Source organism: Phascolarctos cinereus, unplaced genomic scaffold (genome assembly GCF_003287225.1).
Source record: "Phascolarctos cinereus isolate Bilbo 61053 unplaced genomic scaffold, phaCin_HiC Scaffold_1;HRSCAF=81, whole genome shotgun sequence".
NCBI lineage: Eukaryota > Metazoa > Chordata > Mammalia > Diprotodontia > Phascolarctidae > Phascolarctos > Phascolarctos cinereus.
This window is the reverse complement of record NW_027555514.1, coordinates 282,366,663-282,379,030: the sequence shown is the minus strand read 5'-3', so window position 1 is coordinate 282,379,030 and position 12,368 is coordinate 282,366,663. Positions and strand designations below refer to the sequence as shown.

Genomic DNA, 12,368 nt, shown 5'->3' with positions numbered 1-12,368 from the left:
TCAAGAGGGAGAAGTGGAAGAGGTGGAAGATATGAAGTGCCCCACCCTTCTCCCCAGCTTAATCTTAACTAACCATGGGGTCTTAACAACCACTGAATCATGGGAACATCCAGAAAACAGAGGAGGGAGGGTTGGGGTGACAGTGCAGAAGGAGAGAAATTGGCATCCCAGGATCGGAGGTGTTGAGGCCTTCAGAAGCCCCCCAGTCCAGCCCCTCACAGAAGGGTCAACCCCTTGACAACACACCAGACAAGGTCTCATCAAGCTGGTGACTAAAGCTCTCAGGGAACTCATTACCTCCCACTCCACTCTGGAGGACAGCTCTGTGCATTAGCCTCTAAATCAGTATTCCACTTTGCCTATTCATAGGGTCTCACAGACCTAGGGCTGAAGGGAAATCTTATGACCATTTAGGCCACCCTCATCCCCATCTTCCAGATGAAGACACTGAGGCTTGGTGGGGCTGACTTGCCCCAGGCCACCTGGCTAGTGAGCAGCTGAGCTAGGAATGGACCCCAGGCCTTCTGACTCCTCCTCCAGGGCTCTTTCCGCCAAACTATACTGCCTCCATGAAGAAATAAAGTCTACCATCTCCTTTGTTGATCTGAGGGACGCCTGGACTTCCCCTCTCCGTCTGATGACAACTTCTGCCCAAGGCTCCTTATCGTACCCTCTAGGGCCAAGCAGAACTCCCCCTTTGAACTTTTTAGACAGTAGCCTTCTCACCCCAAGGATGCCTCCAACCCATGGACCTCTCTTCTGACTGGTGAGTAGCTATTTCCTGGGGTGCCCAGGCCAGGCTCCCTTCAATACGGGATCCACCCCTCATTCTCAGGATTTTCTCATTTTTTCCTCAGGTGTGGGGACCCTTCCTTCCCTGCTTCCTTCTCTAGTTCCTTTTTTAAACTGTGTAGGAACTGTCTTTTTTGCGTTCCTTTGTTGTATCTTAGCATAATAGGGAGGGGGTGAGAGAAAGAGAAGAGGTAGGGGAAGAGAGGAGAGGAGAAGAGGTAGGAAAGGGGGAGGGAGGAGGAAGAAGGGGATGGGAGGAAGAGGTATGGAGGACCCAGCAGGGGGGAGGAAGAAGAAGGACGGAGAGGAGGTGGGGGGGAGGAGGAGATAAGAGGAGGAAGGAGGAGGGAGAGGAGGGGGGGGAGGGAGAGGTATGGAGGACACAGCAGGTGAGTAGAAGGAAGAAAGGAGAGGAGGTGAAGGAGGAGGGGATAAGAGAGAAGGGGGACGTGGACAGCAGAGAAGGCGGAGGAAGGGAAGGAGGAGAACAGGAGCTGCCGCCTCGGAGCTTCTTCCCTACTCCCCGCCCCCACCACGCTCACGCTGGCGTCTGACGCGCGCGCCCGCTGCTGCCGCCGCCGTCGCTGCGGGACGTGCCGTGCTGCGTCGATGCGACGGACTGTGACGCGCAGCGCAGGCCGGGGAGGGCGGGTCGAAGGGGCGGAGTTCGAGGCCGACGAGCGAAGAGAGAGGGCGTTTCCGGAGCACGCGCCCGCCGGGCGGGGGCCGGTGACGTCGAGCACGGGAACGAGCGCGCGCCCCCAGGGCTCGCTCCCTGCTCCCGCTCCTCCTCCTCCTCGCCACCCCCCCTCCCCGCCCGTGCCGAGGTCTGGGCCGGGTCCGGCGGCGGAGGTGAGTGTGGGGGCCGCGGGCCGGAGTAGGAGGAGAGCCCCCTCCAGGCTTCTGCGCCTCCAAAACCGAGCTAGAGGGGACGAGAGGCCTTGGAGAGGAAGGGGCTGAGTGCTGGGTCCCTCCTTATAAGGCTCTTGGGGGGCTGAGGCTCGGGGGAGATCCCCCTCTGCGGTCTCCTGGGGGGTTCAGGACGAGGGGATCCCCCCTGAGCGCTCACGGGGTCTGAGGATTGAGGGGATACTCTTGAGGGCTCATGGGGGGGCTCAAGAGGAGGGGATCCCCCTCTGAGGGCTGGGGGGCCAGGGAAGGAGGGGATCCCCTTTAGAGGGCTCATGGGGGACAGAGGAACGAGGGGATCCCCTTTTGAGGGCTGAGGACAGTGAAATCTCCCCTTACAGGGCTCATGGTGGGGCTGAGGATGAGGGAATCCCCCCTTTGAGGGGTTGAGGACAAGGGATCCCCCAGAGTGCTCTCCCCAGCTTCCCTTGGAGAGGGGTTCATATACCTTGTGGGACCCTGAAAGAAAAGGATTGCTTCCCCCTTCCAGACCGTGCACCCCCTTAGAGTTGCTGAGTTATTTAGGGCATCCTAAAGAGAAGGAGATCCCTGCCTTCCGGGCTGGCCCCCTCCAGCTCCCCTTGGGCAGCTTTATGCTATTTGGGGGGGCCCTGATGAGGAGTCACACGCACCCACCCCCTTAGGTTGTCTCCCACCCCTGTTCCCTTGGGGGGCAGAGCTGTTGGGGCTCTGAAACTAAAATGCTTCCTTCCCTGGGTCTCCTTCTCTTGGCAGGGGTCCCGAAGCTGGGGATGAGAATGATTCCTTCACCCTCCGCCTGGCCCCCATCCCCCGTCCATTTGGAGGGTCTTATCCCTCCTTTAGGTGGGGGTGTCTCCCCAACGAACAAAACCTTGCCCTGGGGGCAGGGATTGGGTTTGTCCAGGCAGTCCAGTTCTCCCCACTCTCCCACTTCCTGGCTGGGCTCCCTCCCCCACCCCATCCCCCTTTCCCTCCTCGACCCGGGCGTCTGGCCCTGCTTGCTGGCTTCTGGTCATTTGCAGGCAACTTGTTGTTGGCCGGGGATGCTGATTGGAGTTCCTCCCTCTTCCGCAGGGCCCTAGGAGGAGCCCCGAGCAGGGCATCGGCCGCCTCTGCAGCGCTGCCCTCTTCCACCTTGGCATGTGTTGGGCAGCATCTTGCAGCTCCCAAAGGGATGGAGCCCTGCCCCCAAAGGCAGGGGTGTGGTCCCTGAGGCCTTGGGCTGCCACCTGCTAGCCTGACCTTCCTCCCTTTCTGATTCATCCTCTGCCTGAGGAGATGGAAGAAAAAGAGAGATGTGGTCCAGCCCCCTCGACACTCTTCAGTTAAAGTTCACTTGTTCTCCCAAGCGAGGAAGAAGGGGACGATGGTCCTGGGTCTTGGACATTTTTTGGGTATCCAGCACTTTAGCAGTAGAGATAATGGCAAAATAAACTGAGGCATAAAGAGTTGTTTTTCTACTGAAAACAGGATTTTTTGGAGGTTTTTGTTACTGCTGTTTCCAGGCTCTACTCTGAGGTAAATCATGGCCCCTAGAGACTGAGGTGAGCCCCACCTATCGCAGAAAGACCCAGGAGGCTACATTCTTCCTCGGAGGGGAGGGGTGGGGAGCTTTGGAGGCCACCTCTTTCTGGAAAATAAAAACATGAGTTGCATGCCATGGAGAGGTGACAAGACCAAATCAGAGTCATTGGAATTGCCCCAGCCAGCGCCCCCCCAGATCTACCATGAGAAGCAGCGTCGGGAGCTGTGCGCCCTCCACGCACTCAACAATGTCTTCCAAGACAGCAATGCTTTCACCCGGGAAACACTGCAGGAGATTTTCCAGAGGTAGGAGAATTACTTTTCCACCTGCGGTTCTCATCTCCTGGATGGTTGGGATTTCTCGTTTTCTTGAGGGAGGGAAGGGAATGAAGCATGTCCCAAATTTCCTTACGCGCACACACGCCCCTAGAAGTGACCCTCCCTGTCAGAAGACCGAAAGCAGGCCTGCCTGGGGACAGGAGTTGCCCCTTTTGAGTTCTCGTTTTTGGTGTGTTTTCAGAGGTTGCGAGGATTATTTCTGCAGTTTCTGGATGGACCCCAAGCAATCCTGGCTGTGAGCCTGTCAGACCTTTCCAACTAGAAAGAGCTGGGCCTGCTTGGGACTGAGCCGAGAGGAAACTTAGGGATCCTCTGGTCGAGGCGGCCCCACCCAGAATGGGGATGCTGGGGGACCTCTTTGGGAGTTAGAAATGCTGCCTCGTGGGGCTGGACTCCAGCTAGGAAGAAGCACCTTCTTGCAGACCTTGGATGGAGCTTTGAGAGCACAATCACTTTTCTCTTCAAAGGCTCTTCATCTCAGTGCGCTAAGTTTTAATGAGAATAATTACTTTCTAATGGCAATGATAACTTTATTTGTGGTGATGTGTGGGCAGGGACCTCACTGGCCCTGCATCATGGCATTCATCGAGTGGTGAGCAGAAACCCCTCCATTTGGGAATTGAGGCCTAGGAGGTGAAATAACTCACCCCCAATCTCGTCATCCCATTACGTGGAGGAGCACTTCCTGCTCCAAGTCTTTCTTGTCAGTAGTTACCCCAGGTGTAGACAAGAAAGAGATCAGCTGCCTTTCACTGGGCACCAGGGAAGGGCTGAATGACTGGTCTTACAGACATGCTGCTGCCTCTTCACCTCCAGCTGTTAAAGAGCTGACACATGCCTCTGAGGCGGGAGGAAGGCTGGACCGAGTGTGTATGAGGAGCCATCAGCCCACTTGCTATGACTGGAAGAACAGAATGCCTCCCATGCACTTGGCAGGACAGCGTGAGGGCTCTAGGAATAAGACCCACTCCCTGGACTAGACTATGAACGAGGCAGGGTACTTTGGGCCTCTTGGCCAGTTGAATGGAGTCTGCTTAAGTTGGGCAGGATTCTCCTTAGGGGAGGGGAGGTCAGAAGTGTTAGAGGGACAGAAAGTGGAGGGTTCAGTGCACGAAGTGGGAACAGGGTAAAATGAGACTACAGAGGTCAGAGCCGGATTGAGGAGGCCTTTGAGACGATGGGCTAAAGGAGTTTGGACAGTGGGAGTCATGAAGGGCCACAGAGCAGGGGAGGGACCGCATCAGAACTGGTGGTTAGAAAGACCTCGACAGAGTAGACTAGAGAAGAGCTGTGCTCACTCAGTTCCTTTGAAATAAACTGCCAGATTTCTGTTTTCTTAGCAGTTGAACATGTGGTAACTGTCATCCTAGAAGAAAGGTGTGCTGTGAGGCTGTAAGGTGCTAGACTTGGAGGCAGGCAGACCTGAACTGTATCCCGCCTCAGACACTTAGAAGCTCAGTGGCTCTGGGTTGGTCACTTTACCCGTGCCTGCCTCAGTTTCCTTACCTTTAAAATGGGGGTGATAACAATAGCACCTCCTTTCCAGGGTGGTTGTGAAGATCTGGTAAGATAGTAAATGGGAGGTGTTGTGGAAACGGTAGCCGTTCTCATCTTTGCTTATTATTATAAACCGAGAAGAAGGAGTTGTATGGAAGTAGGGCTTACACAGAAGGAACCGTAAAATTCAGCCAACCCAAAACTTTGAGGGGAGGAAGATGGACAGAACGTCAGCTGAGATGGTCTAGAAGGTGCTTGGACTTGATTGAAATGAGTTGGGAGAGTGTTGGTGACAGCACTGGGAATGTAAAGGGCTTTTTAACTAGGCTTGTGTGTGAAGGCCAGAGGGAGGAAGCGTTTAGGAGGCCATCGGTGAGGCACTCGGAGGCCCTGACAGCTGTTAGAGCTCACTGGTCCTTGCTGCCCGCCCTGGAACGGTCGCCGGCGTTGACTGGCAGCGTCCAGCGTCAAGGCCTGGGTCCTGCAGGCAGCTCTGCCCCTCAGCAGTCACTGAGCCTACCTGGTCGGTGGGGGGCGGGGCCGGCAGGTTCAGCCATCCCTTCCAAGGCCAGCACGGAGCGGCGAGTCTGTGCCGATGTCAGTGAGAAGGTACCGCCAAGGGCTAGGGTCATCGTCCTTGGCTTCTGGGAGTATCTTCGTGCCCAGGGAGGCAGAAGCGGAGGTCAGAGCTCCAGAGGCAGAAGGGACCAACCCTAGACACTGTGGAGTGCAATACAAATGGAGAAAACCAAGGCTTTGGGGGGAAGGAGCTTGGAAGGGAATAGATACTTCTGGAGCTGGAGGGGGAGCCTGGAGACTGGTTCGACCATTTTAAAGAGGACACTGAGAATGAGAGAGGTGCGTGACAGGCCAAGGGTCCTCGGATGGAGGCCATTGGGTCCAGCCCCCTCATGGTTCAGCTGCAGGATGGGCCCAGGGAGGTGACCTCAGTCTTCCAAGGCTACCCTTGCTTGGGGTCTCTTTAATTATAGGCCAGAGAGAGCGAGGTGTGGGTACAAGCCTCCTTGGTGGGGCCCTTGAGGAGGATTTGGTGACAAGCTTCCCAGTCTCTGAGTAGACAGGTGGATTCTTACACGAGGCCAAGCAGGACAGACGGAATGACCCAGCAGAGCCTCAGACATGTCAGCCCTGAGGGGAAGGAAAAGGCTCTTGGGCTGTCCTACAGAGGAACCGCTGCTGCACCTCACACGTGGTGGTTGCCAGGGCGCTTAATGCTCTGATACTCTGGAGAATTTGATCCTGCGCAGGAGGAGGAGAAGGAAGTCCGCCTTATCCAGGGGTGGGGAACCTGCAGCCCTCTAGGTCCTCACGTGCGGTCCTTTAACTGAATCCAAACTTACTTGTTCTGTGAAGTTTGCATTCAGTCAGAGGGCCACACTGAGGGCCAGATGTGGCCTCAAGGCCGCAGGTTCCCCACCCCTGCCCTCATCCCCAGGCCTTGGGTTTGTGTGCATCCATACCGGCCTGGGTCGTGCTGAGCCCAGCTGAGGCGGCTGGGATGCCGAGCACAGCTCAGTGCAGCAGGCCGGTTTTGTCCCTGGGACCACTGGCCTTTCCCGGAATGAGATTGAAGGTGCTTCCAGCTCAGCCTTGATTAATCACAAAGTGCTCCCTTTGTGGCCAGAGGGACAACCACAGAAGACAGTCCCTGCCCTTCAGGAGCTTTTAATTAGTTGAAGATGAAACTTACCTGTAGGAAACGTGCAAGACAGGGTATAATTAAGTGTCAGATTGTGTGATAGCATCTGTGAATGCAGTAGGAATTCAGGAAAGGGAGAGATCTTTGCGCTAATCAGAGAAAGCTTTTTGGATGGGATGAAACTTGAGGTGAACCTGGGAGGGAGATGAGGGTTGGGACTGTTGAGGAGGCCTATTTCAGGAAAGGGGCAGGGACCCCAAGGGATGAGGGCAGGAGTAAGCATGGGGTTTATGGGTGGGAATAAGGAGGCTGTGAGGGTCTGGGAGGTCAGGGTGGATATGAATGCCAGGTTGAGGGGTTGTTGTGGGAGCATGCATGACATCTGCCTAAACCTCCAGCCCCCTAATTGGACTGCCCACTGAGAGGCAGGCAGGTAGTGGTCAGGAAGGCCTCCGGCCTGCTCAGCTGCAAGACATTGACCTTTCTCAGCCCCATCCTTCTCCAGGCTGCTCAGAGAATTGTCCTAAGGGACTTTACTGCCGAGCCACACCCCTGCTTAAAGCCTAGAGGATAAATAGAAGGTCCTTGGATCCAGCCTGCCTCCCCACTAGCTCCTCATTCCCACTGGCTTCTCATCAGCTTTATCTTCCTTAAGGAAGCTCAGTCAATCATAAGCCTTCCTTGATTCTCCAGGGGGTGGTGTCAGCTCGGTTCCTTCCTGAATTACCTTATATTTACTTATTTGGAGACATGTGGTATTCCCTAGCAGGGCAGGGACCTTCTCACATTTGTCTCTGAACCCCAAACCCCTACTCCTACTGCCTTGCACATAGTAGGTACTTAACTTATGTTGAGCTCAATTAAGTTGTTTTGGGAAGATTAATCTGGAAGTCGTATGTATAGGGTGGCCTTAGGAAGGTGTTTTGGGGACCCACATGTGGAGGAAGAGCCCACACCAGGGCCAGAGCCATGGCAGTGGAAAAGAGGGGACAGTCAACAGCATTAATAGGGAATAATAAGAAGAAAAACTCAGAGATGATGAGGTTTTTTTTTAATCTGTGGGATGCTGAGAACAGAGACACGCAACAGGCAGGCAGACTTCTTTATGGGCAAAATGTTCTAAACTAACACCCGTCAGGAAGATTAGAGGACTTGGTGTGACCCACGGGAGTTTGAGAAGGAGAGGGACAGGGTCAGAGGGGAGTGGGGAGAGATGGGAAGCAGGGAGACCAGACTTTGGCATGGTGCAGTCCCTAGATGAGAAGGGGAAGACATCAAGGGCCCACTGCTATCGGGTGGTTTATGGAAAGGCCACGTGCAGAAGAGAGCTGAGCCCGGAGGGCCGTGAGCATCCAGAATCCGGAGAGGCAGAAGAGGGTGGGAGGCAGGCAGGCATCCTCCGTGATGCGTGTGCAGAGGAGTAGGGCGCTATCAGGAAAGGAGGAGGGAAGGGAGGCCAGGCTGACAGCAGAGCCTCCTGGCGGAGGGCGAGTGCCAGGCCAGAGAGGTCAGGCTGCATCACCCTCCCCGTCATGGCAGCTCTGCCAAGGGAAGGGGCTTTTGGCAGGCAGGTCCTAGTCTACCAGCTCTGAATGAGACAAGCCCCTGTTGCTGGCAGTGATGAGAGCTCTGGGGACTTTGGAATAAGGGTAACTTTTACATGGTAAAAAAAAGTATCTGTCTGGTTTGAAGAAACAGGGCAAGGATGATTGAGCCTGGTACATTGATTAATTTTGATTGTCACGTGAATGCATATATACTTGAGGACCCCATGATTTCACTAGTGTAGGTATAAGGCAGACCACACGCATACCTGAGCAAATACTTAATGGCCTTCTGTGCCCAAAAGAATTCATCCGATAGTGACCAGCTTTTCTGGTAAGGAGCCTTTCTAACCCAAGCTAAGCCAGTCGTGTGTCGGGCCCACACCTCAACCCTCTTCAGCCTACCTGACCTCATCCTTCTCTGGCACGGCCTTCCAAAATCCAGGATCCACAGCACTGAAGTATAAGAAAGCTGCTTGCCTCAGAAGTGGAGCCAGATGTCACAAGGAAACCCAAATGATTAAAATATATGGAACCTTAAGAGCAATGATGAAAACACCCACTCTAAGGGGTTCCTCTGACCTCAGCAATGAGGCTCGGCCCTTGTAAGGCGTGGGCTGTGGGAGTGGTGTCTAACAGCCTGGTCGAGAATTCCATAAACGTGGGTCCTCCAGTGAAAATGCCCCATCTCCTGTAAGTAGCATTCCCTGACTATGGCACATAAAAAGGGGGGTCATCTCGAGGACACCTACCCCGAGACAAGTGAACACTTTCTGGGATTTAGTTAAACTGCACTCTGAGGTGGACAGGTACAATTATAAAAAGTAATGGTCAGGAAACAACTGTAGGGGGAGTAAGACGGAGCACCCGCTCAACGTCCAGGGTGGCACTGGGCAAGAGGCCACATAGTGTGGCAAGGTCGCTAGACTGGCCGTCAGGTAGGCATAAGTTTGAGTCCAGGCTTTGCCACTTCCCAGCTCTGCCCTTCAGTTTGGTTATCTGCGAAACAGGAACACCCACTCTACCAGTGGGTCACAGAGTGGCTGGGAGCAAAGCACTCCGTCAAGCTTCAGCACCGGACGAGGTAAGGACCCCCTGGGCACACCTGGGATAGGCACAGAAGCCCTTCCAGATCCCAAGAGCGAGCCCATCTCCTTCCACGTTTGCAGGCTGTCTCCCAACACCATGGTGACGCCCCACAAAAAGAGCATGCTGGGAAATGGGAACTACGACGTGAATGTCATCATGGCGGCCCTTCAGACCAAAGGCTATGAAGCGGTTTGGTGGGACAAGCGAAGGTAACGGAAACCAGATCTGGCAGGCTGGAGGCTGACCCTGTATACTGTGGTGGAAGCCAGAGCTTCCAGCAAGGTCACTCCTCAGCCTTACAGTTGATGGCATGAATGGGAGGCAGATGCTGTGGCCTCGGGGAGCTGCCTGTTTCACAATTTCTCTTTCCTCAGGGACGTCAGTGTCATTGCCCTCTCTAACGTCATGGGCTTCATCATGAATCTGCCCTCCAGCCTCTGCTGGGGCCCGCTGAAGCTTCCGCTCAAAAGGCAGCACTGGATCTGTGTCCGAGAGGTGGGGGGCACCTACTACAACCTTGACTCCAAGCTCAAGGTGCCTGAGTGGATTGGAGGCGAGAGTGAGCTCAGGTGGGCCTTCTGCTTTGGGGGCGTGACCCAGGAAGGACTGGGGGGAAGTCCTTCTCAGCTCCATTTCCCCCTCGACTTTCCGTAAGGCTGTAGAAATAACTTTAGAGACTTGCATGGCTCGCAGTCTCCCCCTATCGAAAGTGGCAGTGTCACTACTGGTTGTGATGCATTAACGTTGGGCAGGAATTTCCCTGTGACCAATTGGACCCTTGCTGTGGCAGACGAGCATGAGGCTAGCCAGATGCCGGCCTCCCCAAGGGCATTTAGGGCTCCCCCAGTTTTAGGGAATGGACTGCCCCAAGGCTGACGTTGGCCGTCTGCGGCCTCTCTCTTCTGTCTCATTAGTTTGCCTTCTTCCCACAGGAAATTTCTGAAACATGAGCTGCGAGGAAAGAACTGTGAGCTACTGCTTGTCGTCCCAGAAGAGGTGGAGGCCCACCAGAGCTGGAGGGCAGATGTCTAATCCAGCTCGGCCCTTTTCTCCCTCTCCTCCTCCCCGCCTCCCCCTCTTCCTGTCTTGTGGCCTGTCACCATAGGTCTCTCCCTCTCCTGCCCCCATATCTTGTTGAGTTTGTCCTTCCCAGACTTGGCGATGCAGTAGGTCAGCTGGGAGGATAACCACTCGTTCCTGGAGAAGGAAAGAAGGGAGGATATGGTCCACGTTCCCCAGGGTTCGCTCTCAGAGCAGAGGAGGAGAAAGGATGGTCTTAGCAGTGACTTTCTCCTTCCTTAGAGAGGTCACACGTTGGACTTCGACACAACCCTTGCTGGAGTTAACCGCCCGCTGCCCCTGATTTGGAGATGCTGCCTCCACTTTCCCTTTCCTGTCAGACTTTTGGGTCTGAAGAGACTCATGAAGCCCAGATGACTGGCTTGGAGGGCCACAAGCATAGGGGGTCTCTCAGGAAATCATCTTCATAACCTTACTTAGCAATGGTACAGCAAGCCGAATGACTCCAACCCTCAGCCCCACCTCAACTGCGAGTATATCTCCAAAGAAAGGGGCCATCCTGAGCATTTTTCAAAAGGAAAATTTCTTTAAATTGGGCATTAGTTGAATTCTGCCATGTTTAGGAGGGGCAAGGGTAGGGTAGCTGCACACACACTAAATGAGGGTGTGACCTGGCCTTGGGTGGCTTGTTTTATGAAGTCTCCACCATTTCACTACATTGGGTGGAAGTAGGGGGAGGACGCTGTAGTAGGAAGGGAAGTGGACGTCTTCAGCCGCACCCCCAAGCGTCTCAAGAGAATGAGCTGAAAACACTCTTTTATACAGGGATTCTAATAGTTGAGGACTGAACAACATGGAAGGCGTTGGGAGCCAGCAGAAGGACTGGGAATGGAGGCCGCTGCAAGAGCCAGAACCCTCCAATTGGGTGGCAGGAGCTTTGTGGGACGTGGCCGTTGACAGGTTAGCTCAGGAATGACCTTTCTCTGTCAGCCAACAGCCACTTTTCTCTTCTAACTCTGGAATGTGAAAGGGGCAGAGGGCAGAAGGCAGAGAGGATGGGGATTCGGCTCTCCTGACCCTGGTCATCTGAGCACAGTTGTGGCCACCTTAGAAACAAAGGCACAGAAGTGGCCTGTTTGCCTGTCATTGATGACGGTGCTGACGGCTGAGCACCATGCTGGGCAGACTTCTCTCCAGCAGCAGAACAGGACCATAGGACAAGCCTGAGCAGGCCTCGCTGGCCTGAGCCATCAGTAGCTTTCTCCCACCTGTGACTGGAGCGCATGTTTACACCAGCACTCTTCTGCACACTTACCTACAATCCAACAAGGCCATTTTTTATGCTGAATGATGGCGGCCAGAAAGCAGTTCCTGCATCATACCCTCCCAACACCTGGTCACGATGTCTTCTGCACCGTTTTCCACACTAGACTTGCTGCTTGGCCCCTTGAGGAGCTCTTTACCCCTGCAAGATGACATTCCATTCACCACCACCAGCCAGAAGATCCAGCCAACTTTGGTGGGCCTATAGGAGGAGCTCTGTCCATGACAGCAAGCCATTTCCTGGGAAGGAACCTGCTTAGATCCATGCAAATGGCACAAGAGGCCTCACGCCAATGGAATATGCAAAGACGCTTTACAAACATTTCAGGGCTGGTTTCTCTGTTCATATCCAACTCTGGTGCTCAGGAACAGGGACCCATGCTGATGTCCGAGGGCATGGAGACCCCTATCCCTACAAGGAAGGGGGTCCCCTGGCCCTATTGCCCATCAGTGGGCAACCCTAGGCTGTTTATTTTTCTTGCTTCCCTTCCTCCCTTTTGTTGGCCTTGTGCTGGGTTTGTTTACAGAGGATGTATTTTGTTTAACCAAATATTAAAAAAAAAAAAGGAAAACTCTCCACATATAAATCCCATTACTCGTCTGTCTGCCTGAGTTCTGTAATTAAGTATGTAAAAGGAAACAAAAAAAAATAAACCCTTTTCTTTACTGTGTTGTTGATTTCCTATAAA

At 54.2% G+C, this 12,368-nt stretch overlaps 1 protein-coding gene across 2 annotated transcripts; it reads left to right on the top strand.

Moving 5' to 3' along the window:
* The first annotated feature begins 1,454 nt into the window (after positions 1–1,454).
* JOSD1 (Josephin domain containing 1) lies at positions 1,455–12,345 on the top strand. 2 transcript variants are annotated; one of them, XM_020982624.2, is made up of 5 exons: positions 1,455–1,644; positions 2,758–3,513; positions 9,417–9,545; positions 9,711–9,905; positions 10,269–12,345. In XM_020982624.2, exons 2-5 carry the CDS (start codon positions 3,329–3,331, stop codon positions 10,366–10,368), a joined length of 609 nt encoding a protein of 202 aa, XP_020838283.1. In that variant the 5' UTR covers positions 1,455–1,644; positions 2,758–3,328; the 3' UTR covers positions 10,369–12,345. The 2 variants fall into 2 exon arrangements, with proteins under 2 accessions (XP_020838283.1, XP_020838285.1); XM_020982626.2 differs by lacking the exon at positions 1,455–1,644 and adding an exon at positions 3,728–8,940 and having other exon boundaries at positions 3,421–3,513.
* Positions 12,346–12,368: the final 23 nt, after the last annotated feature.